Source organism: Macaca thibetana, chromosome 8 (assembly GCF_024542745.1).
Source record: "Macaca thibetana thibetana isolate TM-01 chromosome 8, ASM2454274v1, whole genome shotgun sequence".
Taxonomy (NCBI): Eukaryota; Metazoa; Chordata; class Mammalia; order Primates; family Cercopithecidae; genus Macaca; species Macaca thibetana.
Genome location: NC_065585.1, coordinates 114385324 through 114412311, shown reverse-complemented (window position 1 = coordinate 114412311; position 26988 = coordinate 114385324). Strand labels below are relative to the sequence as shown.

At 41.4% G+C, this 26988-nt stretch overlaps 2 protein-coding genes across 9 annotated transcripts in view; one reads left to right on the top strand and one right to left on the bottom strand.

Moving 5' to 3' along the window:
• The window catches only part of DCTN6 (dynactin subunit 6), a 1120059-nt gene that overhangs the window by 50310 nt on the left and 1042761 nt on the right, over positions 1-26988 (top strand). The gene's annotated exons all lie outside the window — the stretch shown is intronic.
• KIF13B (kinesin family member 13B) overlaps positions 1-26988 on the bottom strand; it is a 194916-nt gene that overhangs the window by 48745 nt on the left and 119183 nt on the right. For all 6 annotated transcript variants that reach the window (XM_050802410.1, XM_050802406.1, XM_050802408.1 and 3 more), the window contains 12 exons: positions 25636-25785; positions 25234-25362; positions 18954-19124; positions 17227-17384; positions 15390-15522; positions 11745-11891; positions 11102-11131; positions 8639-8738; positions 7985-8111; positions 7204-7259; positions 5125-5249; positions 3069-3245 (listed from right to left, as the gene is read on the bottom strand). In XM_050802410.1, the coding sequence (XP_050658367.1) occupies positions 3069-3245; positions 5125-5249; positions 7204-7259; positions 7985-8111; positions 8639-8738; positions 11102-11131; positions 11745-11891; positions 15390-15522; positions 17227-17384; positions 18954-19124; positions 25234-25362; positions 25636-25785 (1503 nt within the window). The remainder of the gene's footprint in view (positions 1-3068; positions 3246-5124; positions 5250-7203; positions 7260-7984; positions 8112-8638; positions 8739-11101; positions 11132-11744; positions 11892-15389; positions 15523-17226; positions 17385-18953; positions 19125-25233; positions 25363-25635; positions 25786-26988) is intronic.

Sequence of the window (26988 nt, the reverse complement as noted above, 5' to 3'; positions counted from 1 at the left end):
ACGGTGCTTAAATGCTACAGAAATATAAGCTTGTTGACTTCCACACAATAAAATGACCTTCTAACTAAGACAGAAGCAAGGACTGGTGAGGCTTACACATTTTTTTCTCCCCAGCACGATGGACATCTCGTACCATGAATATTGACAAGTCCAGGCATTAAATTCTTGACCAAAGCAAGATCGTTATGAGGAATGATTTAAGAGTGCACGGTCATTGTTTATGCTGACTGCGCTCTTTGCACAGTTAGGAATTGAACTGTTGAATTAATGTATAGATGACTCATTTCAAGATGCTGTTAAGACTGAACACCCTGCAGAGGTTGAAGAGAGCAGGGATGAGAGCAGAATACCATCAGGGAACAAAGGTAAAGGGGAGAGAACATGAAATGGGCACCGAGATTTCTACCCACGCAAAAGGAACAGCAGAAACATGTGAAGCCCCCAAGAAAAGAGCAAAGCCAAGCTATTTGGTCTTAGACATACACCATTTCAGAAACCTACCTAATGATAATTTATTTCATATTCAATGATCTTTAAATTTTTAAAAGAATATAGTATCTCAGAATGCAGGGAGACAATTTATGTCATTACTTCTCTCCCTTGACTTTAGCCTTGCAGTGCTGAGCCAAGGCTAATTATGCAAGTCAAGGTATAGAGATAGCTGTCCCTAGGGGTGGTGAAGGGAGATGTCGATGCTACTATTATCCGACCTTTTCGTTTTCCATTTGTATGGAATTAGTGAAGCTGACGTGTGTGTATTAGGGTCATGTGGAAGGTCCTATTCTTGTTATAAAGAAGAAGAGAGCCTTCCACATGACCATTCTTAGGAATGAAATATCTGAAATTGAGAGAGAAAATGGCATGCCTTACAAATACTTCCACATCATTTCAACCAGGAAAAAAAAAAAAAAATATATATATATATATATATATGCCATATAGATATACATATATCCCATATATATATATGGAAACCTATTGTCCCTACAATAGAAACAAAAACCAAGCAACATGTGGTGACTGCACAATGTACCTTTTCTGTCAAGGACCCTGTAGGGCCGGTGGTTGTGGCAGGTCAGTCCCAGGGCCTGGCAACCAGGATGTCTAATTCCGAAATGGAAAATCGCTCTTCAAAATGCTCCTCATGAGCAGTGTGTCTTTTTCAAACCCTCACAGACTTATGAGAAAAGGAAGACAGAGAGAGTGAATGGGAGCATACCATATACATCTATAGCTAACCCCGTGACCTGGATTTTATTGATGTTGGATTGCCAAGCTAAAGAGCTGCAATTTTAACGGCATTACCGCCAGTCTTCATTTCAAAGATTGATATCGGTGTGACATTTAGAACTAAAGATTAATTTTTAGGGGTGGAGATTACATCTAGGAGTCTGTCAACCATGACTGTGCTCTTTTAAATGAAAAGATTTTCATCTGTACTGGTTTTAGTCAGTGTATTGAGAATGCCTCAAAAAAGGGAGATAAGACAGTTAAAAGGATCCCCAGACGCAATCTCCCAAATCCTTATATTTGCAAAACTAGTAAGAGAAAGAATTTAAATTCTTTTTTTTTTTTTTTTGAGACAGAGTTTCACTCTTGTTGCCCAGGCTAGAATGCAATGGGGCAATCTCAGCCCACCACAACCTCTGCCTCCCAGGTTTAAGCAATTCTCCTGCCTCAGCCTCCCTAGTAGCTGAGACTGCAGGCACCCGCCACCACGCCCAGCTAATTTTGTAGTTTTAGTAGAGACGGGGTTTCTCCATGTTGGTCAGGTTGGTCTCAAACTCCCAAACTCAGGTGATTCGCCTGCCTCGGCCTCCCAAAGCGTTGAGATTATAGGCGTGAGCCACCACACCCGGCCTTAAATTCTTACCTAGAAATTTTGTATTAAATCCCTTCATATGGCACATGGACTTTCACAATCCAGCTGCAACTATGCGAGAGCCACGCTCCTTGGCACAAGCAGGACCCCCAGCACATGGAGCTCCTCGTGGTCCCCGATCCTACCATGTCCTGCCCTCCCCACTTTTTCTGCACATGTATTTCCTCCGATCCACAGAACTGCATCTCCTCCTGCTCTGCCTAGCCAATGCCCCTCCTCTCTAAGTCCCAGCTCAAATGCTGCCCTCCTCTCTGAAGCGCCCCACCACCCCCCAGCTCCCTGGGGCTGAATTCTTCCTTCTCTTACCTGCATTCTCACCACAAGTGGTGAGGACCTGCTTCACCACGCGCTCAGCTCAGGCCGAGAGCAGTTGCCTGTTATGTATCTACCTATGCAAATCAACCTGGCTCTTTCAGGACACAGACTTTTTTGTTTGTTTTTTGAGACACATTGCCCAGGCTGGACTCGAACTCCTAGGCTCAAGTAATCCCGCTGCCTCAGCCTCCTGAGTTGCTGGGAAAGCAGGTGTGCACCACTGCACTGGGCTCATTTCTTATTCACCTTTTTATCCCAAAGTCAAATATACACATCAAAGACGGCAAGAGGTAAAAGGTCTGGAAAGCACCCTGGCAGCATGGCGAGACCCCATCTCCATAAGAAAAACAAAAAATTAGCCAGGTGTGGTGGCACGTGCCTGTGGTCCCAGCTACTGGGGAGGCTGAAGTGGAAGGGTCACCTGAGCTCAGGAGGTGACGGCTGCAGTGAGCTATGATCGCATCACTGCACTCCAACCTGAGCAACAGAGCAAGACCCTATCTTAAAAAAAAAAAAAAAAGCCTGGAAACAGCAGAGTAAGAGGGAAACTCCTCATTTGACAGGGCCCAGATAAAAAGGCAACAACCAAACCACTGACCTTGCCCTTGACAGGGCTGTGTGGTACCCAAAAGAATAACCATGATTTGTGAATCTGCCCTAAGAAAGATTCAGTGTAAGAATACTGTCCAGGAGCAAGTGACACATCTGGGGCTTGAAGCAAGCATGGGTACAGGACAGCAGCAGTCACCTAGAAAAGAATAGGTCAGTGCTCCCAGGAGCCTGTTTGGACAGAAGGTTAGAGCAAGCACTGCCCGGCCCTACCCTCGGGTCGCAACTGTGGTTAGAGTCGTTTCTTCCACGGAAGACTAACCTGCCGGCCGTGAACATTGACACAGATTCTCTTGCGTAACACCAGTTGCATGTCAGCCGGGTGGCTGAGCTGGACCGTCACGCGCACGATCAGAAACAACCGCTCGTCCGCGGGCGTGCCTTTGCTGAGCTGAGGGCAGCCGTGCACCGCGGAGTCCCAGGAGGCTTCTGCTTTCGCCTGCAGAGAAGACAGAGAGGAAATAGGTTTCTCTCTTCTCCAGAAACACGAAAACTCTTTCAAGGAAACCACCTTGGCTCAGGCTGAAAGGGCATATGCCAGTCACCAGCGAAGTTCTACTATGACAGCTGCCCTGAAAAGACAATGGAGTGTGACAGTGTGGCCACAATCACCTTAGCCTGAAAAGTATAGGGCATGATGATCCCAGTTGGCTTACTTTTAAAGTTTGTATTAAAAATGCTCAAATGTCAAGAAAAGTTGCAAAAATTCAGTCGAGTGATCTGTAACCCTTTCATCACGATGTACCAACTGCTACCATCTGGCCACTTTTGCTTCTCTTTCTCAAAACTCACACACACACATTATCACTTTTGCTGAACCACTTTCAAGTAAGTTGCATATCATATCTAAGAAATTTAACAGCAATACATTATTATTTAATATAGAATCCACATTGAAATTTTTCAATTTTCCCATCCCGGAACCACACACTGCCTTAGTCATGTTCCTCTAGCCTACTCTAATCTGCAATAGCTCCTCAGCCCTTCCTTGTCCCTGCTGAACTGGAAGGGTGCCGGCCCACTGTTCACAGAATGCACAGCCGCTGTGTGTGTCGGACTGACTCCTCACTGTTAAGACTCAAGTTTTGATTCTTAGGGACACTACTAAGTAATGATGTGTCCTCAAAGCATCACATACAGCTTTCCTTCCTGATTATTTCAGAATTTTTCAAACATACTCAAAATTAGAAAATAAACTCCTGTGAGATACCCATCGCTCAGATTCAACCATTAAAATCAAGATGTCACCACATTGCCTTCACCTATTCTTTTCCTTTTTAATAAATCCTGGCTGGGTGCGGTGGCTCATGTCTGTCATCCCAGCACTTTGGGAGGCTGAGGCAAGTAGATTACTTGAGGTCAGGAGTTCGAGACCAGCCTGACCAACATGGAGAAAACCCATCTCTACTAAAAATACAAAAATTAGCCAGGCTTGATGATGTGCACCTGTACTCACAGCTACTTCGGAGGTTGAGGCAAGAGGATCACTTGAACCCGGGAGGTGAAGATTGCAATGAGCTGAGATCGTGCCATTGCACTCCAGCCTGGGCAACAGAGTGAGACTCCATCTCAATTTAAAAAAAAAAAAAAAAAAAAAAAAAAAGTCCTGACAAAAGGATTTCAAAGCAAATCCCAGCCAGGCGCAGTGGCTCACACCTGTAATCCCAGCACTTTGGGAGGCCAAGACAGACGATCACTTCAGGTCAGGAGTTGAAGACCAGCTTGGCCAACATGATGAAACTCCATCTCTACTACAAAAAAAAAAAAAAAAAAAATATATATATATATATATTTTTTAGCAAGGCATGGTGGCACACACTTATAGTCCCAGCTACTTGGGAGGCTGAGGCAGGAGAATCGCTTGAACCTGGGAGGTAGAGGCTGCAGTGAGCCAAGATCCTGCCACTGCACTCCAGCCTGGGTGACAGAGCGAGACTCCATCTCAAAACAAAAAAAAAAAAAACAAAAAAAACCCAAAGCAAATCCCAAACCTGGTGCCATTTTACCTCCATGCCCTTCCGCAACCCGTGCTTCCATCTCTCACTGGTTGAGGAACAGAGACAGCCTCAAGCTCCCGGCCGCTGCTGACCTGAATTGCTCACAAAAGCTCAGTACAAGTTACCAGGAAAGGAAGGAAAAGGTGAATGGATGATGCTCAAGCTCCATTCTTCTGCAAGTCATGATGAAAGGTTTTCCTTTATGTATTTTGAGAAATGTAAAGCACTGGCATGATTGCCTTATTAATTGTTTCAAAAAGCTCGAGGAGAGGTTAAGTAAACCACTTTTCATCTGATTGTCCCAAGTTACGCTTTCCTTACCTCCCCATCATGCTGTTTCACAATCTGCAGTTCAAAGAACTCCTCTTCTTCTTCCCCAGTCAAGGTCGCATCCCATCCACCAGCTTCTGGGTCATCAAGATTATCCTGAGAGCTGAAATCATCAGCTAAAAGCAAAGAATTTCCATTAAATACTGAGATCATTTTCAAGGATAACCCCTACCAGCTAAATTTCAATGTGATTATTAAAATTCTTCTGCTTCAAATTTCATTTACTTTTTGCTCTGAAATTTTACATGACACTGAAGATGACCATTTAAAAGTTCACGGATCTTAGAGATAAAAAAGTGCCTCAAAAAATGATCTCATCCAATCTGCTACATTTTTGCCTTATTTTATAGGGAAGAGAAATGAAACCAAGATACCTAAGAGGTTACCCAAGGTCATCTCATCAATATCAGTGACTGGGTTATAACGCAAATTCCCTACCATTTAGTGCACTGAAGGAGTGAGAAACGAGCCTGACAGTGACACTCAGCAGAAAGTTCCACTGGCTGTATGGGCTGGAAACAGAAGGGCTACACCATGGTCCCCTGGTTCCTCAGGCCTGAGCCTGGCCCTCCCCACTCCCCTTCACCTGGAGCTCATGGGCAGACATCTGAAGTTCCTTTTCTAGGAGGTGGGCATGGGGGGACCGAGAACATGGACCATGCTGACCAAAGTCCTGATCATCCCCTCGAATGCCCAGACTAACGCGTCTTCCTTAAGCTTATTGTTTTTCACTTTTTTATGCACATCCCTGCCTGCACCCAAATATGAGCACCTCACCTACCCAGGAAACCTAACAGAAGAACAGGCCAGAATCACCCTCAGGCGCCAAGTTCAAAACACCACAGCATGATAAGGACTTGTGGCAAACATTAAAAAACAAACACCTTCCACCCCATCAGGCAAACAGACAGGGGCTGTATTATTCGGTATTATTCTCCAACTCTATACATAGAAAAATCTTCCATGTAAATAAGCTAAGTGGCAGGAGATCCTAAATGCCTCAGAGATTGCATCTCGCTGTCAGCTAGGTGGAAGAAAATCATGGAGGACATCCACACTCATCTATTAAGGAGAGTTAATGTTAATACACAGTTCTGCAGATGTTTTAGGAATTTAACTGCTGACTTTCAACTTATTTTTAGATCCTTAATCTACCTTTCCATTTTCTATTTTCCCTCCTACAGGCAGAACTCCTACAGGCAGAATATATGTAAAATGTATCCAGGCCCAAAATATTTGACATGGGGGTGAATGGGAAACAGAAAAAAATGACAGTTTTTTTTGTTTTGTTTTGTTTTAAACAGGTAATACAGGGATGAATGGCACAAGAACTCATAGAAAAAGTGAAAAATTTATTAGATAATGCTAAGAAAACACCACGAGAAGGAAACATGCTTCATAAGTACCACTAGTTATTTGTCCTTTCCAGAGAGAAGTCTTTCCCTAAGAATTAAAGAGGCTGGGCACGGTGGCTCACGTCTGTAATCCCAGCACTTTGGGAAGGCCGAAGCGAGCAGATCACGAGGTCAGGAGATGGAGACCACCCTGGCAAACACGGTAAAACCCCATCTCTACTAAAAATACAAAAAATTAGCCGGGTGTGGTGGCACACACCTGTAGTCCCAGCTACTCAGGAGGCTGAGGCAGGAGAATCGTTTGAACTGGGGAGGTGGAGGTTGCAGTGAGCCAAGATCGCACCACTGCACTCCAGCCCAGGTGACAGAGCAAGATTCCATCTCAACAAAAAAAAAATTTAAAGAAGAAAATATTTTCAGTGCAGAAGAACACTGCTACCATCCTAATACCGGGAGAGTAGAGCATCCACACGGCACTGTGAGCTGCAGGAATGAGAGGTGAGGAGCATGGTGAAGTGCGCCTATTACTGTCAAAAACATATTCGACTATGACATAGAAATCAGTCTGTCTACAACCAGGGGACTTGGACACACGTCAAACTGGTTCTAGCCTTAGGAGGACAGAACTGCCTCATGATGCACTTGGTTGGAATCTACATGTTATGAGGCACTAAATTTTCAGAGGTAAGCCTTCAGAAAACACCTCCTAACTTACCGTTTAAGTCCAGGAATATAACAGGAATGTGTGTCTCCATCCCAGGCACTGGGGTCCTAAAACATGAAGAACAAATGGCATCCGAATCAGGTTACTTTCTCAGTGGCAGGCATGTAGGAACACAGCCTTAATGGCATTCAGGGCTGTTAGAGGGCAAAGCGGTAACAACCCTGGCCCTGATTTTACTCTAATCCAGAATCAGAGAGGCCACAAAGCCTCCGCTGTAGCTGCTGCTTCGTACCCTGACATTTGAACTTAGCCTTATAAGACACCCCTACCTGTTTATAGTGAAGTTCTCTTGTTTAAACCTACTTTCTCATAAAATGATACACTTAAGGGCTCCCTCTGGCTAAATTTACTATTTTTAATTTCTATAAAGTAGCACAGAACATTTGCTGACAGCACAGTTTAAGCCAGCACCAAAACCAAAATCGCGTGGAGATGCAATTTTCTTATGACCGAGCAGTCTTCTAAGGGAATGACCCAAGTAATTAACATATTAACTATTTTTTTAATGCTAAGTGCAATGGTATTAAATATTGATTTAAGTTCTCAGAAATCTTAATGACTTTGGCCAATAACAACATTATTTAATAAAACAGTTTTAGGTCATAGTTACTCAACTCATGAAAATAATTTAACAGTTCCTTTAATTTAAACAACATTTCCCCCCATGCTATTATGACTCTTCCATTAACCGTAGCACACGCAAAATTCAAGCTAAAAGCAGATGGTCTGGTGAGCATTCAGAACCTCACAAGACGCATCACAGGGTTCGTACCATTCTGCTGGGGCCCCTGGAATACCACTGCCAGCAGAGGGGACCATCACCGCGTTCCTCTCCTCAGTTAAGGTCAGCCGCATCTCCAGAAGCTGCGCTTCGCGGTCAGCATCATCCTCTGTTTTATCTAGAACACCAAGAATGAGGATTCAATGCCAAAACCTCACTTGCCATTTATCTTTTTGTCCCGAGTAAAGACTGGATTTGCCTATATTTCAGTTATTAGCTGACAAGTGCTTCCCAGTGATAAAAAACCAACCCACAGCTAGGGAGGTCAGGTGGGCTCCTGCAGAGGCCACCTTCAGTTCCTGGGAGGCCTACAGAGGGACCACACAGGAGTGACTGGTCCAGAGTCAGAGGACTCGAGCCCTCTGGGTAAGAAAAGTCACCACCTTCCTTTACATCTTTGAGGGACCATGTATGCTTTGTGCACCGTATTTTCTCTTTCTTTGTGAGGGGTGGGAGGAAGACCTCCACCAAGATATGACAGCTGGATAAACGGTATGACATAAACAAGGAGTAGCACTCATCTGCTCCTGCCATCCCCACTACTGATGTGTTCATCTGGTTCTTAACTGATGTGGCTACAAAGGGAGAATAATTAATTATGCACTGATTTGCAAGGGAGAAAAATATTCTATTCATTTTTCCTACCACGTTTACTGACAAGCTTTTGCAATTGTTGATCCAAGTACTCCTGACGTTTTGTTAATGCATTTAGCCATTTTCTACGAAGTCTCTCTAAATCTCGATCCTGGAAGCAAGCAAGGAAAATCATGTTCAATGTAATGTCAAGATAATCTATCTGAAACTGAAGCTCCTATCTTAGAACCTTACTCTCCTATGCCTTGGAAAGGTAAGGTAGTATATAATAATTTATTACTACCACCAGTTGACTGCGCCCATCATTCAAAACAGCTGTTTTCAGAATTTAAAGCATTATTTTCTTGAACAGAAAGGGCATTCTCAGGTATCCAGAACCAATTTTATTTCTAATGGCTTGGGGGTAGAACTTTAAGCACCTGCAACAAAAATCTTCTAAAAGGTCTCTTTGCTGGATAAAACCCACAAACAGGACTCAATAATCTTCCAATATGGCTGGGCGTGGTGGCTCACACCTGTAATCCCAACACTTTGGGAGGCTGAGGCGGGTAGATCACTTGAGGACAGGAGTGTGAGACCAGCCTGGCTAACACAGCAAAACCTTGTCTCTACTCAAAATATAAAAAATTGCCCAGGCACGGTGGCTAACACCTGTAATGCCAACACTTTGGGAGGCCAAGGTAGGCAGATCACCTGAGGTCAGGAGTTCGAGACCACCCTGCCCAACATGGTGAAACCCCATCTCTACTAAAAATACAAAAATTAACCAGGCATGGTGGCAGGTGCCTGTAATCCCAGCTACACGGGAGCCTGAGGCAGGAGAATCGCTTGAACTCGGGAGGCAGAGGTTGCAGTGAGCCGAGACCGTGCCATTGCACTCCAGCCTGGGCAACAAGAGTAAAACTTCATCTAAATAAATAAATAAATAAAAATTAGCTGGGCATGGTGGTGTGCACCTTTAATGCCAACTACTTGAGAGGCTGAGGCAAGAGAATTGCTTAAACCTGAGAGGCAGAGGTGCAATGAGCCAAGATCACTCTACTGCACTACAGTCTGGGTGGTAGAACAAGACTCTGTCTCCAAAAACCAAACCAAAACAAAACAAACAAAAAACCACTTTCAATTTATGTACCTTGGAATAATCAGACAAATCCTTTAACTTTTGTAACTTCTGCTTTCTATCAACATAGGCTCTCGAAGACATGTAAATGCTTCTCTCACTTGTTTTTGTGCATTTTGTGGGGTAACAGGTAGGGGAAAATGGGACAGGGGTTGTCATTAACAGAATAACAACCTACCAGCCAACACCTACATGAATACCAATCTTACCTCATTTCCTTTTCTAATAAGGTTACAAGACTGGGTATGTCAGTGGAATGCTGCAGATATAGTGTGTCTGGACTTTACTAGGGCACTTAACCAAATAGCCTATGACACTATTGTGGACAAGATGGAGAAACAGGCGATACATCTACTTCAGTGAAATCACAGAGGACTCAAACATCACATCCAAAGAACAGTGATTAATGTCAGCTTGAAAAAAGTCTCTATTGTTGTGCCATAGGACTCTGTATTTAACCCTATCTGATACAGTGTTTTTATCAGCAACTTATAGGAAAGCAGACATTTCTATCAAATTAGAATGATGTAAAACCAAGACAGTGACTACACAGATGACATAATCAGGCTCCAAAGAGCCCTGACAGTCCTGAACAATGACTAACAGATGAAACTGCACAGACAGAAACAAAATCTTTAGAAGGTTAGGAAAAGAAAGTAAAAAAACAGATTCCAAATGCTGTATGATTCCAGGAAGTGGGGAAGAAAGATCTGGCTTAAAAAATGCAAAATACGGCCGGGCGCAGTGGTTCACGCCTATAATCCCAACACTTTGGGAGGCCGAGGCAGGTGGATCACAAGGTCAGGAATTCGAGACCAGCCTGGTCAACATGGTGAAACCCCGTCTCTAGTAAAGATACAAAAAATTAGCTGGGCTTGGTGGCATGCACCTGTAATCCCAGCTACTCGGGAGGCTGGGGCAGGAGAATCGCTTGAACCCGGGAGATGGAGGTTGCAGTGAGCTGCGATTGCACTATTGCACTCCAGCCTGGGCAACAGGATGAGACTCTGTCACAAAAAAACAAAAATATGCAAAACACCTAGTGTTGACTGAAGCTCAGATTGACACAACTATAATAAGGGCAACGAGTGGTGACTCACTCAGGACAGAAAATGTCCAGGAAAGAGCATCCGGAGAAAAGGATCTTTGGGGGCCTGGCTGGGGAGCTCCAGGTTTGGAAAAGGATCTCAGTCACAAATGATTTCCCACTCCTAAAACACTTTACGGTCTATGAAACAACACTCAATGTTCCCTACTCTGTTTTACTTTAAAACAACAAAAAAAGCAGTATGAATTGTTTAATCCTTAAATAACAGTATAGCCAGATCCAGGAATGTGTAATTATATACTTTAAACATGCTTATTTGAGATGAGATTAACAGGTGCTAAATTACCTGGTAGCTGTCCATGTCTTCCTCTTCCTCCTAAAAGAAAAAAAATACATTACATAGAACTGAATTATTGATTTATCCAAGAATCAGGCTATGCTAAGCAATCTGACTCTTTACTCATAATTTATATTTTTCAACTGAATTAATATACTATTTCATCTCCCACCTACCCACTCCCTCACTCTGGGTTTTACAGTTGTCAGGAAGTTGGAGCCGCTCACAGAAGAGTGAAGAACACTCATTTGACCTTTTCGGGAACCAGTGCAATGCTCTCCCTGCTGGGTTTATAGTCCCACTCACCAGGGGAAATCAAACACCTGCTGGCAAATAGTCTTTACAAGCCAGTAGGGGGTTTCTCCAGAGGGGTGGGGTGATGTTGAGGAGTTAATCACTAGCAGGCACTGTGGAATCTGTGGAGGCAGAGACGTTTTAACCCTCAGCTTGCCACCTACACCAGGGCAAAACCAGTAATACAGTTCGATGCAATGATTCCATGAAAATACAAGACACAAAAAAGGACAGCAAAGGTAAACAAAGAGGTTCACAGAAAGAACTGTTCACAGAAAGTAGTTTTCGTACAGGTTCCAAAAGGCACTCTGGTCTGATTTTGTCTTTCAAGAAGAACATAACAGGCATAGCAACTTACATGGAAGGTCTCATGCATTCTGGGGGTTCTGAGCGGTCTAATTTTGACACATCCAATGCCAACAGACAATATACATTCTTCCATCAGTGGTAAAGTCCCAGATTCCTGCACTGACTTCACTTCGACTTGAACTCTCCGGGACTGCCCCTGGGTCACAGACAATTTAGAGTCTTAAAATCAGTTTCTTGATTTCCAAAAATTTGGTTTAGAGAGACCCCTACAGGCTGATGTTGAGAAAAATGTTCAATTCGGACACTATCACCATACCTTATTGTTAAGCATTAAAATACAAATTTAAAAACTAATTAGAAAAAATCATTTCCCTTTTAAGTGAGCTAAAAAACAGAATATATGTTTACATATTCTTTCAATAAGAAGTAACATTAAAAAAATTCTAACAAAGGAAATGCAAACAGTTGGCCAATAAAAAAGTTCAACTTACTGATAAATAAATACATCCAAATTAAATTAAAGCATGATACACCTGTATTTTCACTTCCTAAATTGGCAAATATATTTTAAAAGGGGAATTTCCAATAATGCCCTACATTTATGAAACAAACAATTTCATACACTGTAAGTGGGAATTTAAAATGGTGCAAGTTTTCTGCAAGGCAATTTGACTTAAAAACATATAAGTTCCTTTAACCCAGCAATTTGACTTTCTAGAGAACTAAGTAAATAATCATGCATATACACAAAAAATCTTAAGCACTTTTAAGAACAAAAAATTAGACGCAAATTGAATATATAATATTGGTAACTTTAAATTGTGAAACATATAATAAAACACTATACAGTTGTTAAAGTATTACTGTAGAAAAACATATGACTTGTTAAAGAGTAAAGCACCAGTAAATATAAATATAATATCAGTAAATATAAATAAATCAGTATCAGTAAATATCAGTAAATATATTACGTATATAATTTGTATATATAATATATAAAATATAATTTACTGATATAGCAGTATATGTCATAAATATAAATATATTAATTGTATAATTATAAACATAATAATCAGTAAATACAAGTATGACTGTTTAGACTGTTTATTGCATGGGACTTGGTATATATTTACAATGAAGCAATATTTTAAAAGAGAACTCACAGTATTCCCAAATTACTGACTTCAAACTTGGTTTATAAATTTTAGAAATGTAAAATAGCATTTGAAAAATGGAATTTAAATGTTCAATTGCAAGTCAATTACTCTTGCCCTCTTCCATCAGATTTTAGTTCCCAAGAGCTCTGCATGATCAGGAAAATCAGCTAAGGCAACCAATGATCCTATCAAGCTCCATTTGAATGGATGGGATACAGATGTTTTCTGATTTAGTATCACCAAGGACTAAGCCTCAGATATTTTGTGGGAAAAGTCCTAAAGAAAATATTTTAATAGCCTAAACAGTTTTGTCATTTCAATTAGCTACCTTTTATTTGCTTAGTTTGCCTAAGCACTTTCCAAAGTGATCTATTTTGAATCTGTGCCTAAGTGTGAAGGGTGAAGTGTGCACTTTAAGGGAAGATTCCTAGGGAGAGGGAAGAAAAGGAGAGAAAGGATCCGGCAATGGTTTACTGTTCCACAGAACAACTTTTAAAAGTACACTTAAACTATTAGAACTTCTGTCACTGCTGATATTTGACCATTTATTTCTACAAAAACAGCACTTTTCACTTGGTTAAAGTTAATCAGTTGTCCTCTGCCACCTTCCTGTTCAAGAACAATACAACCCAATTTTCAAACATACTACACTCAAATGAGCCTAGCATTCAAGGCCCTCCGAAACCAGCTGCCACAAGCTTCTGCAACCTCTTCTCTTCTGTTTTCCAGCTCTTTCTCCACATGACTTTTTATCCAAATGGACCTAATTTCTGGCCTCTGTGTCCTTAGTATCATTAAGTTGGTGCAAAAGTAATTGCGGTTTTTGCCATCATGTAATAAAAATCCTTTCAGAACTTGATTTTTTCAGCATCAAGGTAAAGAAGCATATCCTTCAAAAAGTCCTTTCCTGACAAACCAACATTTCTTTGAACACTTTTAGTAAAGGGTGTCAGAAGTCTGACAAATACTTAAATATCCAATTTATACTAAATCATAGAAAATTATCCAGTCTTGCCTTCCAGTAGATGATTTTCTAAGGCTTCGAAGAAGACATATATATTTTTTTAACAGATGCCCAGAAAAAGATGTTCTTCACACCCTTAAGAATTCTATTTTATGGCCGGGCGCGGTGGCTCATGCTTGTAACCCCAGCACTTTGGGAGGCTGACGCGGGCAGATCACTAGGTCAGGAGACAATCCTGGCCAACACGGTGAAACCCTGTCTCTACTAAAAATAAAAAAAAAAATTAGCCAGGCGTGGTGGCGAGCACCTGTAGTCCCAGTTACTTGGGAGGCCGAGGCAGGAGAGTGGCATGAACCCGGGGGATGGAGCTTGCAGTGAGCGGACATCGTGCCACTGCACTCCAGGCTGGGCGACAAAGCGAGACTTCGTCTCAAAAAAAAAAAAAAAAAAGAATTATATTTTATGTGTATAACGCATGCTTTAATTTAAACTAGTCCTTTCACTTTGCTAAAATTTATTTGCTGGGGTCAGAGAACAAGTGTTTATCATCCTCCTCCTCTTAAAACATTCCAGAACTTAAACGTTTAAGCAAATGTTCTCTTTCCTTCAATTTTCTCTATTTTGCTTTGAAAGCTTTCTACGCTCATTTTCTAGAGCGATTCTAGTGTTTTACTACTGTTTTAAAGTATGGAAACTCACAGAACATAGCAGTCTCCTAAACAATGCATTAAGGTATAGCAAAAAAAAAAAAAAAAAAAATTCCAAATCCTGTATACAAATTAAATTAAAAATTTCCCTGTTGGTTGGCAGCACAGACTCTGCAGATGCACGTGGGGTTATGTGGCCACTCCCATATTCTTCTCTGCTCTGTGGATTCTGGCATGTGTATCTACCCAACTGCGTGTACTTAACACCTGGCATGTCAGGCCCTATGCTTTAAACACGCATCTCTCTTAATCCTCACATTAATCCTATGAAGGTGGTGTTATCATCATATCTACATAACAGGCGAAGGTGAGAGGTTATTGAACTTGCTCAGGGATAGACAGCTAAGACACTGGAGAGCCAGAATTGAGCCCAAGCATTTTAGAGTCTGAATGCTGATTTTTTCTGCCATGTCACATAGCTTCTCCTTGTCTTCCTAAATGTTCTAAAGCTGTTTGATATGTTTGGCGTACGTCCTACAAATCAATTCTAAGTTTTCCTTTAACCTTTTTCTTACCTAAACTAACAGAACTAGTTTTTAAAATATTATAAATAGCAATACTTGACTGAGAGCAGTGACTCACACCTGTAATTCCAACACTTTGGAAGGCCAAGGCGGGAGGATCGCTTGAGCCTAGGAGTTCAAAACCAGCCTGGGCAACAAAGCGAGACCCTGTGTCTCTACTTTAATAAAAGAAAAAAAAATTTAATAGCAATACTTGTGACACATGAGATAGGAAAATTTTAATGTAAGAAATGGACTCAGTCAGTCTAGATTTCATTATTACCAACATTTCTGCTAAAAAGAAGCCAATATTAAGCTTTCTGGCACCAAAGAATCTAATATAAACATTTACGATTCTGTTACCTGCCGAAGCTGGAAGATTCCTCCTGTTGGGACATCCTTAGCAGCAATCACTTCTACAGGGCAGTATTCACCATTCTCATTCTGTTCCAAGATTTGAACCCAGAATTCCAATTTCCTGGTCACTTCACTCCATCTAGGAAATAGGTGAAGTTCTTGGAAAATCATACATTTCTATTTCATTACAGGCAGCTTAGGGTCCTACACACATAAGAATTAACAACCAAAATGACCTCCAAACAGCGTAATTCAGAATGATCTGCAGTTCAATGAGTACCATGCATGTACATACTGGCAAGTATAATGGAAAGCAAAGTTAAACTCACAGTATTGGAACTAGAAACGGCTCCTTTACTTTGTTCAAAAAGATGTAATGACAAATCTATTTCAGAGTCGTTACTCAAAAACTGGAAATTCTAATCGGATGTACAGAAGCAGCAAGTACACAGCCATAAAAAAATACAACCAAATAAAATCACGTCCCTTCCAGCAACTTGGATACAGCTTGACACTGTTACCCTAAGCAATTTAACACAGAAACAGAAAAGCAAAAACCCCATGTTCTTACTTATAAGTGGGAGCTAAACACTGGGTATTCACGGACAAAAAGATGGCAACAAAAGACACTGGAGACTCCCAGGGGTTGGGGAGCAGGGAATGAGCAAGGGTTGAAAAACTACCTACTGGGTACTATGCTCACTACCTAAGTGACAGGATCAATCATATCCCAAAGCTCAGCATCACACAATATACCCAGGTAACCAACCTGCACATGTACCCCCGAATCTAAAATAATTTGAAACTATTAAAAAAAAAAAAAAGGAAAAAAAAAAAAAAGCAAATACAGGGGTTGTCTTTTCATAGATAGACAAAGGTAGTACCATATGCTTCAGTGATTTGCCAAGTATTTTTCTCAGGTCAGGAAGAGAATCAAGAAAAAAATGTCAAATGTCACTTTCTAATTTAGTATTTGCTAAACTATCTAAATGCAAAAAAGTCTGGTTTTCATCTCTAATTAGATGAAAAGCACAAACATATGCAATTTCATTCATTCCCTATTAACGCTTTCTTTTAAGTCCACAAAGAAGCCTACCTCTTTCCAACACTGATGCCACTCAGAGCTATGAGCTAAAGACAAAATGTCAACACTAGAGTGAATCTTGATCCATCCTCTCTACAGCTAATTAATTAGAAGTAATTCATAATAGTAAGTCACTATTCTCCAAAATTCATTTCACTGTTTCTTCTTAACCAGCTACAAACTGAACTTTCTTCCATCATTCTCTGCAGTTCACTTCCCTAAGGAAGTTTAATTGTGTGATTAATACCCTGGAGACACCGCCATCCCTCCAGGGAACACTGGTCATGCTCAGGAAATAGTAACCTTTATAAACGGCAGTACTAATTTCCAGCAATTTTTAAAAATTCTAAATGGAATCTGGCCAGGCATGGTGGCTCACACCTGTAATCCCAGCACTTTGGGAGGCTGAGGTGGGCGGATCACTTGAGGTCAGGAGTTCAAGACCAGCCTGGCCAACATGGTGAAACCCCGTGTCTACTAAAAATACAAAAATTAGCCGCCTGGCCAACATGGTGAAACCCCGTGTCTACTAAAAATACAAAAATTAGCCAGGTGTGGTGTGCATGCCTATAATCCCAGCTACTGGGGAGGCTTAAGCAAGAGAATTGCTTACTCCCAGGAGGCAGAGGCTGCAGTGAGCCAAGATCGTGCCACTGCACTCCAGCCTGGGTGACAGAGTGAATGAGACTGTCTCAAAAAAAAAAAAAAAAAATTACATATATATATATAAATGGAATCAGATGAACATCTAATATTCACCTGTCCCGAAGACTACGTGTCTTTGCTTGGATGATTCCCAAATCCCACAGGGCAGGGTTTTTCCGGGGATCATTTATCTTATGTCCATATACTTCGATTGCCAATGCTCCTTCGGAAAGATGCTCGATAAAGTCTTCAGTGATGTTAACAGAAAACTCCTGAAACACAATAGCTAATTACAGAAGAGCAAACTCTTTCTGGTAATCTTATGATTGTTTATACCAGACATCACATACTTAATTATATCAGGGAAAAAAATAGAAAACGGAACGTTTTAGTTATACAGAACTATCATCTAAAACCCATAATGAATGCTCGGATGGCAAAAGGTTGACTTTAAACATAACTATAAGTCTGAATTTTTAAAAACTTTTCAGATCAAAAGTCTAGTATGTAAGACCAGCATTGTATTCTATTTTGTTAGCAATATTTTGGGAGCTATTTTTAAAAGCATAATTGCATAAAGTATTACAACACTGATCTATAATGTGTTGATATAAAAGTTATATGCAATAAGGTAGTGTGTTGCAAAAACATTTCTTCCCACTTTTTAGAAAGTTAACTATCTCTATTAGGAAAGAAACAAAATAAAAATCATTAGCACCAAAAAAAGACCTAATTTGTAAAAATTCTCCCAGCCTGTCCATCTTTATAAGATAACATATGGCAATTAGGATTTAGCTCTAAAACAGTTTATTAAAGAAATCACAGAATCTCCTATCTCTGTTGTTGTCTCCACCTCTCTATCTATCTTTAATGCACTGAAGTATTTTGGTTTCAAATGGATTAGAAAGAGGACTCTCTCTTGAAAGAGATGAAATGGATCAAGTGTGGTGCAGGAGCAAGAAAGACTGGGGGACCCAATAGTCCACATTCTGCTGGTCACCAGCCACAGACAAACCAGTGAAGAACTACTTTGGGCAAAATGACCTCTCTGATTTGTTCGTGTTTTCAGCTGGGAAGGAAAGAAAAAGAAAAAAAAAAAAAAAAAAAACCACACACACACACACACTATCGGCCAGGTGTGGTGGCTCATGCCTGTAATCCCATCACTTTTGGAAGCTGAGGTGGGCAGATCACTTGAGGTCGGGAGTTCGAAACCAGCTTGGCCAACATGGTGAAACCCTATCTCTACTAAAAATACAAAAAAATTAGCCAGGCGTGGTGGTGGGCGCCTGTAATCCCAGCCACTTGGGAGACTGAGGCAAGAGAATCGCTTGAACCCGGGAGGCAGGGGTAGGAGTGAGCCAAGATCGTGCCACTACACTCCAGCCTGGGTGACAGAAAACAAAACAAACAAACACAAAAAAATGCACTATCAACAAAGACAACTGCGGTGAGGATCCAAATGAAGGAATAACAAAGAGCTTCACAGAGCATTCAGTGCCCAATAAAGTTAGTTCTTCTGTTACCTATGTTCACTTTCTCTAAAATATGTTTCTTAACTGTTTTAGATAATTTCTCCAATAATCTAATATAGGACATAGATTTTCTTTGGAGAAGAATATGCATATATACATACACATGTATTTGTTTCTCACGCAAAAGCTACCTTTGGGTTGTGGAGGAGTATAGATGCATTGACGCTTTTTACTCAATCCCCACACTCTACAGAAACTTCTACAACACATATACTGGTACAATTATTCAAAGAAACAAGGGTCATTTTCTGTTTTGTTTTTACATAAGTAATCTAAATGCTGACCTACTCTGGAAAACAAACTCACATTGCAATGATCAAAGACAACCATGCAGTGCGGCTCCTTGCTGACGGAAGATGAGGAGGTGTCCACTTCAGGAGCGACAATCACCGGCTCCTGTTGATCCCAGAAGCTGTATTTGCAGAACACAAAGTGGGACAGATGCTGTGGCAACCCAGTAGCTTGGAGGATTTTAACCTGAAGGAAAAAGAAGGCTGTGTGTTTTGAAACCCAAGGGTTCCAACAAGCACTCGGAGTCAGAGTTGCAGGTTCCAGTCCCAGGTCTGTCACTAATTTAGGTGCTTATGTTTATGTTGGCCAAATCCCAACCACCCTGAGACTGGACTTCTGCATCTGGGAAATAGCGGTAGCAATTATTATGTTTAGTGAGAGGGTGGACGCAGGGTTACAAGGACCTTGACTACAGATGTGGACGTTGTAAAGTCTAAGAACATTTAAATGTTAGTTTCTCAGAATACAAGAATCATCGTCATCAATTCAGATGAAGAAAGATCTCAAACATCAGCACTCTTCAATGATATGAACTTGGCCAACCACAGATATGCCATAGAACAGAACAAGATTGTCAGGCACAGCGAATGAAGAACAAAATCAATGTATGTGCCAAGAAACAACAAATATTAAGGAAAGAGCAAAACATGGATTTGATATTTTGAAGTATAAAAAGGAACAAGGTTCTCAGCTGAAGATTTTACACGATACTACAACATTGTTTGGGAGAACTTAAAAGCACCAGAAATGTATAATTTAAAGATGTGGGGGGAGAAGGAAGGGAAGTGAAGATGGTGAATGTTGACCATTTTCTGCACCGTTTATGGAAAACCTTCCCTATGCAGATTTGCGGGGAAGGTGTATCAAAGGAAGCGTGCTCTGGACCAGGAGGGCAGGGCGTGGTTGTAACAAAGTGCAACTGGAGATACATGTCTAATCAGACCCAAAGGCCCCAGAAGAAACACCTATAACAGTTTCTAAGCAGCCAAATATTCTCTCTTTTTTTTGAGATGGAGTCTCGCTCTGTCGCCCAGGCTGGAGTGCAGTGGCCGGATCTCAGCTCACTGCAAGCTCTGCATCCCGGGTTTACGCCATTCTCCTGCCTCAGCCTCCCCAGTAGCTGGGACTACAGGCGCCCGCCACCTCGCCCGGCTAGTTTTTTTGTATTTTTAGTAGAGACGGGGTTTTACCGTGTTAACCAGGATGGTCTTGATCTCCTGACCTCGTGATCCACCCGTCTCGGCCTCCCAAAGTGCTGGGATTACAGGCTTGAGCCACCGCGCCCGGCCCCAAATACTCTTAATATTTCTTTTGGTGGGCAGCATTAGATTGATTTTTTTTTTTTTGAGACAGGGTCTTGCTGTGTTGCCCAGGCTGGAGTGAGTGGCACAATCATGGCTAACTGCAGCCTCAATTTTAAGGGTTCAAGTGATCCTCTAGCCTCAGCCTCCCGAGGAGCTAGGACCACAGGTGTGCATCACCATGCCCAGGTAATTTTTTTTATTTTTAGTAGAGATGAGGTCTCACTATGTTTCCCATACTGGTTTTGAACTCCTAAGCTCAAGTGATCCTCCTGCCTCAGCCTCCCAAAATGCTGGGATTATAGACATGCCTGGCCTGCGTTGATTTTTAATTTGGAGTTTTTGTGATAAACTGCGATATTCTAAAACTTCTCCAACTATAAAGAAAATGAAATCCTGAAGTCAGTTAAGCTAAATTCTGACTTTATAACTGATTAAACCAATTTTCACATGACTGAGCATTCATCATAAATGATATTTTTCACTTGGTCACTTTCTGCATGTTGTATGATTTAATCTACCTCCAGTAAATGTATTTAATGAAAATAAATCTGAATATATGACATAAGAGTTCATGTAGTTCAGAAACCACAAACATAACCTTAACATTTCAGGCTATAATCCCAGCACTTTGGGAGGCCAAGGATCACTTAGGTCAGGAGTTTGAGACCAGCCTGGCCGACATGGTGAAACCCCATCTCTACCAAAAATATAAAAATTAGCCAAATGTGGTGGCACATGCCTGTAGTCCCAGCTACTCCCGGAGGCTGAGACACAAGAATCGCTTCAACCCAGGAGGCGGAGGTTGCAGTGAGCAGAGATCGCACCACTGCACTCTAGTCTGGGTGACAGAGAGAAACTCTGTCTCAAAAAACAAACAAGCAAACAAATAAAAACACATTTCGGGAAGCATTGATAATGACACACAAAACTACACAAACCAGATAATTTTATTTTCTTCCATACCAGACACACCAGCAACAAACAGGAACCCCCATTATAATTCATCTTTTCTGTGATGTCAACAGGAGTTTGAAACACCTAGATAGCTACTTCCTGACAGGCTACGAAAGACAGACTGGCTGACATATTTTATTCCTCCAAACCAAACTGAGCAAACAGTACTCTGCAATTAATTTTTCCACCAAGTTTTTAAAAACCATCATTTTCTCATTGTTTTTAAATATTTATCTTATTAAGGTACAGCAATATGGCATTTGGGAAAATTACAAGATGTTGGAGTTACATAAAATAAATAGAATAAATATCTCGGCCGGGCACCGGTGGCTCACTCCTGTAATCCCAGCACTTTGGGAGGCCGAGGCAGGCGGATCACCTGAGGTTGGGAGTTCGAGACCAGTCTGACCAACATGGAGAAACCCCATCTCTACTAAAAATACAAAAAATTAGTTGGATGTGGTAGCACATGCCTGTAATCCCAGCTACTCGGGAGACTGAGGCAGGAGAATCGCTTGAATCCGGGAGGCGGAGGTTGCAGTGAGCTGAGATCACGCCACTGCACTCTAGCCTGGGCAACAAGAGTGAAATTCCATCTCACAAAAAAAAAAAATCTTGCCCACTTATTAGCTTGTGTGCTGGCTCAAATAACTCAAATTCTTACTTTTCTTAGGCTTAGTTTTCTCCTAGGTGAAATGGGAATATCAGTAGCTAACTTACTCGACAGGGTTAAGACTGACCACACCAATGGAATGAAATAAAAGAGACCTGTAACTTTTTTTTTTTTTTTTTTTTTTTGAGACAGAGTCTTGCTCTGTCACCCAGGCTGGAGTGCAGCAGCGCAATCTCGGCTCACTGCAAGCTCCGCCTCCTGGGTTCACATCATTCTTCTGCCTCAGCCTCTCGAGTAGCTGGGACTACAGGCGCCCACCACCACGCCCGGCTAATTTTTTTGTATTTTTAGTAGAGACAGGGTTTCACCGTGTTAGCCAGGATAGTCTCGATCTCCTGACCTTGTGATCCACCTGCCTCGGCCTCCCAAAGTGCTGGGATTACAGGCATGAGCCACCACGCCCAGCCCTGTAACAGGTATTGAGTAGATACATGTTCAATACATACTTCTTTGTGAGTAAATGCCATCTGAAAGCCTTTTTTTCCGTTCAAAATTAATCACAATTTTAATGTTAAAATAGACAAGAAACAAGATTTAATACGCTGAACTCTCGTCTACAGGCAACCTCTCAGGAATGCGACTGCCAGGAATGAAAACTATTAGCCATAAGAAATGAACACAGGCTGTTTGGGTTTTGTGGGGTTTTTAAAAAAATTTTTGCACACAAAAACTAAAACCACCACAAGGTGTCAGAATACTACAGACTTCAACTTGCAGCTGTTCAAGACAGAGGACAAATGTCTGCAGGGATTGATGCTTGTGCCCAGGTTTTAAACATACAAACTTTACTTCATATCAGTGAAAACATGAAGATGTTAATATGTGCATATAGCCTTGTTACAAAAAAACAAATCCAGACTTCTTTGGGGGCTAATTATACTCATCACCCATGATATCTTAACTGTCTCCAGGCTGGTTTCTTTTGTTTCTCTACCACCGTTTTATTTATTGTCATACAGCTTATTTGTCCTCGTCCTTTTTACATAAAAGGCTATTACATGCCAGTATATGGTCTCTAAAAACCACTTCCCACTGAAAGGAATCAGGTTCCTTGGAGAAATGGCTGATTCCAGGTCTGGGACAGGAAATACACAAGATGAGATCAGAATATTCATCACACCAGAAAACAAGAAAGCTATCCCAGTCCAGGAAGGTTAAAGTTATGACAACAGGACTCAAGGGCCAACTGAAGTGCCTCCCACTGGCCAAAGACGGGAACATTTGTGTTTAAATACAGGTAGTGAATGCAACAGATAGACACACACCAAATATGGTTAAGTCCAAGAGTTCATAATCATGCTGTTAAGACTAAGGACAAAAAAACCCCACTGGTCACATTTTGGAAAACCAATTTATTATTTTAAAAATTAGGCTGGATATGGTGGCTCACACCTGTAATCCTAGCACTTCGAGAGGCCGAGGCAGGTGGATCACTTGAGGCCAGGAGTTCAAGACCAGCCTGGCCAAGATAGCAAAACCCTGTCTCTACTAAAAATACAAAAATTAGCTGGGCATGGTGGCACAACTACTCAGAAGGCTGAGGCGAGAGAACTGCCTGAACCTGGGAGGTGGAGGTTGCAGTGAGCTGAGATCACACCACCGTACTCCAGCCTAGGTGACAGAGTGAGACTCTGTCTTAAAAATAAAATAAACAAAATTTGTAAATAAAGGGAGAGATGGAGCATTTATCCTTCCTTTTCTATATAAATTATCTCTGTAGAGCAAAACAGTTGATAATAGGAAGATTTTCTCTGGAGAAAAACGAAATGACAATAGAATTATAGCACCATTCTTTTGTAACTCCTAACAAAATAATGCATCTAGGTAATAATCATCAGTGGCTGATCATCCCCAAAAGACAAACAACCAGACAAGACGTGGCCCCTGATGGAAAAACACAGGCCACCACCCACAAAGTACCTTGGCTGCCTTCCTCCCTCCCTCACGTAACACGTGTATACCTAACTACCAATTTTCAGCAAAGCATCTTAACATGCTAAGTAACACCAATCAGCAGAATCCAGACTATAGGAAACTACAGGTCAACAACCCAGTTTCTACAATAAATTGCAGGTTTGGTGAGAGAGGCAAAAAGAGAAAGCGAGCAAGTCAGACAGCACGAGCATACCAGGGCCTAAAGATTCAAACAGACCCAAGAGACGTACCAACCAAGACAATTAAGGAAACTGACAATTTTATGATATTAAGAAATTATTAATTTTTGACAAATTACTAATTTTGACAACTATGGTTATATTGGTTTAAGGACTCATCTTTTGGAGACACACACTGAACTATTTACAGATAAGATACGATGCTGGGGTGCCTGGGGTGCTAAGAGAGGGGGCAGCACAGAAGTGACTGCGTGTATGAATGAAACAAGCTTGACCACAGGTGATAATTGTGGAGTGAAGGTGAATGGGGATCAGTAACACATTTCTCACTATTTTTGTATATGTTTGATATCTTCCATTAAAAAACATGGTATTTTAACTTCATTTTAGGAAGTCCATATTACTCAGAATGTACAACTTTTTTTCCATAATAAGGATACATTTCCCAAGTGAGAAGTGTCCTTGTATGTTATTTTACTTTAATAGCAGAAGGTGATATTTGAGAGTTGCATTTACTAGTCCATCACCTTTAAAATGGGCCATTGTGGGGTCATCAACCCTATGTCTCCATCTCTGATCATCATATGACTCAAAGAAGCTGCTCTGAAATCAAGTACAATATAATAAAAATGAACCATTCAGTGAATTAAGATTCCTCCCCCTCCTAGTGAAGTAACTGAAACACCAGAAGCCCTCTCAACATATGCGAAGCCTTACAGAAAGCACCCTGACTCCAACAGCTCCAGCTTCATGCTACCTTGTGGCTAACACGTAACTTACTCCCTTCAACATCAGCTTCAATTCTAAAAACGTTTACTGGGAAAGAGGACTGGTTCTAGGATGAGCTATGAATTAAGAGTCAGGTTTAGGCTTCCTTTGCCTCACCTCACCTCCTTCTCACTTGTACACAGCACCTACGCCCCCTGCTGACTTCCTGCCCCCCAGCACCTTCTTTTTATAACTGGTTCCTGTGGGGATTCTCAGCCACCAGCAGGTCTGGCCCACTAGCAGGTGTTTGGAAATGAAGGAGGGGATTTTGCATTTTCCTGAGTGGGGGAGGCTCAGCTCTACTTCCAAAATTTGAAAAGGAACATGATACTTACATCTAAAGACCTGCAGTTCTCAAAATCAGCCCCACTTGAACTATTAGGTTGGTGCAAAAGTAACTGTGATTTTTGCCATTAAAAGTAATGGCAAAAATTGCAATGACTTTTATATCAATGTAATACTAGGATGAAGCTGGGACTTACCATGCACACCAGTTTGTTCTCCTGGGTCTCCTTCTCAAAGGAGACCTCTGTTGCCTCGTCCCCTCCCGCGATCCTTTCCCCGACATCACCACTGATGCGCATCACCTCCACATGCAGCCGGCCTGCCACCTGCAGCAATGGGGGAAGGCAGAAACATTTCTCCAGATTTGGTTCATGCTCCCTTAAGACGACCTCTCTTCTCTTTTAGAGTCAAGGTGTCAGGTTAATGGGGATTTAGAGGCCTAGTCTCTGACAGTTACTCTGCCCTCAGAGTCCTTGGAAACACAAGGTATTAATAAGACACATTACTGACAAAAAATAGCAACAATGTCCCATCACCACCCTCTTGTTTCTTAAACTGTTCTCTACAGGAAACAAGGCATGAAAAGAAAACCAACCAACCTCTCCTTTCTGGTTGATGATGGGGACAGCGTATTGTAACTTCACATCATAGAAAAGGGACTCGAGGAAGACATTGGCCACCCCAATCAGACTGTGATTTTCCTGCTCATCATAGAATGGATCAGCACGTTTGAAGTACGATCGTATGACCTGTAAAGAGATTGAGAACATACAACTTCAGAATAACCACTTACAATAAATGCATTCCACCTACTGCTTTTTGATGCACTCTAGGTCATTAAACTTAACTTTCATCATCCTGACTCTTGTATTTTTTAGAGTAAAACACTCTAAAGTTTTTGCCGAAGCACAGCACTCTATTACTCCCACACACAGTCTTCCTCATTCCCATTCACAGTGGAGGTCACTCCCATTCACAATGGAGGTCAGCATCCTCCACCCATGACAGAGCGATCCCAGTAACAGGTCATTACTTTTAGCAGTTATTCTACTTTACATGGAAATCCTGCCACAAAATAAACAATACATGTTGACCAGAAAAAGAAGTAGAGTGTGCTAAACTACACTTCACCTTTCTTTTGGGGAAGACAGTAATTCTTATCTGCTCTGCTTGTTCCTAGCAAGTCATCAGATACAACTCTGCTAATGAAAGGTGAGCCCTCACGCCTATAATCCCAGCACTTTGGGAGGCCGAGGTAGGTGGATCACCTGAGGTCAAGAGTTCGAGACCTGCCTACCCAACATGGTGAAACCCCGTTTCTACTAAAAATACAAAAATTAGCCAGGTGCAGCGGCGTGTGCCTGTAATCCCAGCTACTCGGGAGGCTGAGGCAGGAAAATCACTTGAACCCAGGAGGCAGCGGATGCAGTGAGCTGAGATTGTGCCATTACACTCCAGCCTGAGCGACAGAGCAAGACTCCATCTCAAAAAAAAAAAAAAAAAAAAAAATACTGAGACAAGGAGCATGTCTTTCTCTAATTTGAAAATACATCGAGGATGAATTATGGGAAAAAAATGGCTACACTAACACAGAAATTAAAATTAAAAAAAAAAAAGAAAGGAAAGCCCTTATGGAAGTGACTCTTTTGTATTTACTATTGTTGTTTTATTTCTAAGTTGAAATAGGAGAGGGGGACCAAAGAGACAAACATGTTTTAAGCAAAAACGTCACCTAAGAAACATTTTTATTGATGACAATCTGGAAAAATCATTTTTACAAAACAAAAGGCAAAGGAAGTAAACAACTCTATGCGGAAACAGGCCTAACAGTAATGAAAATATGTTCAGACATACGTAATATGCATTTCTATTTTAAATACATATGAGTACACGGCTGATCTAAGTAAGAAAACCTGCAAGTGGAGGACAGAGTACCAATGTATATAGATCTA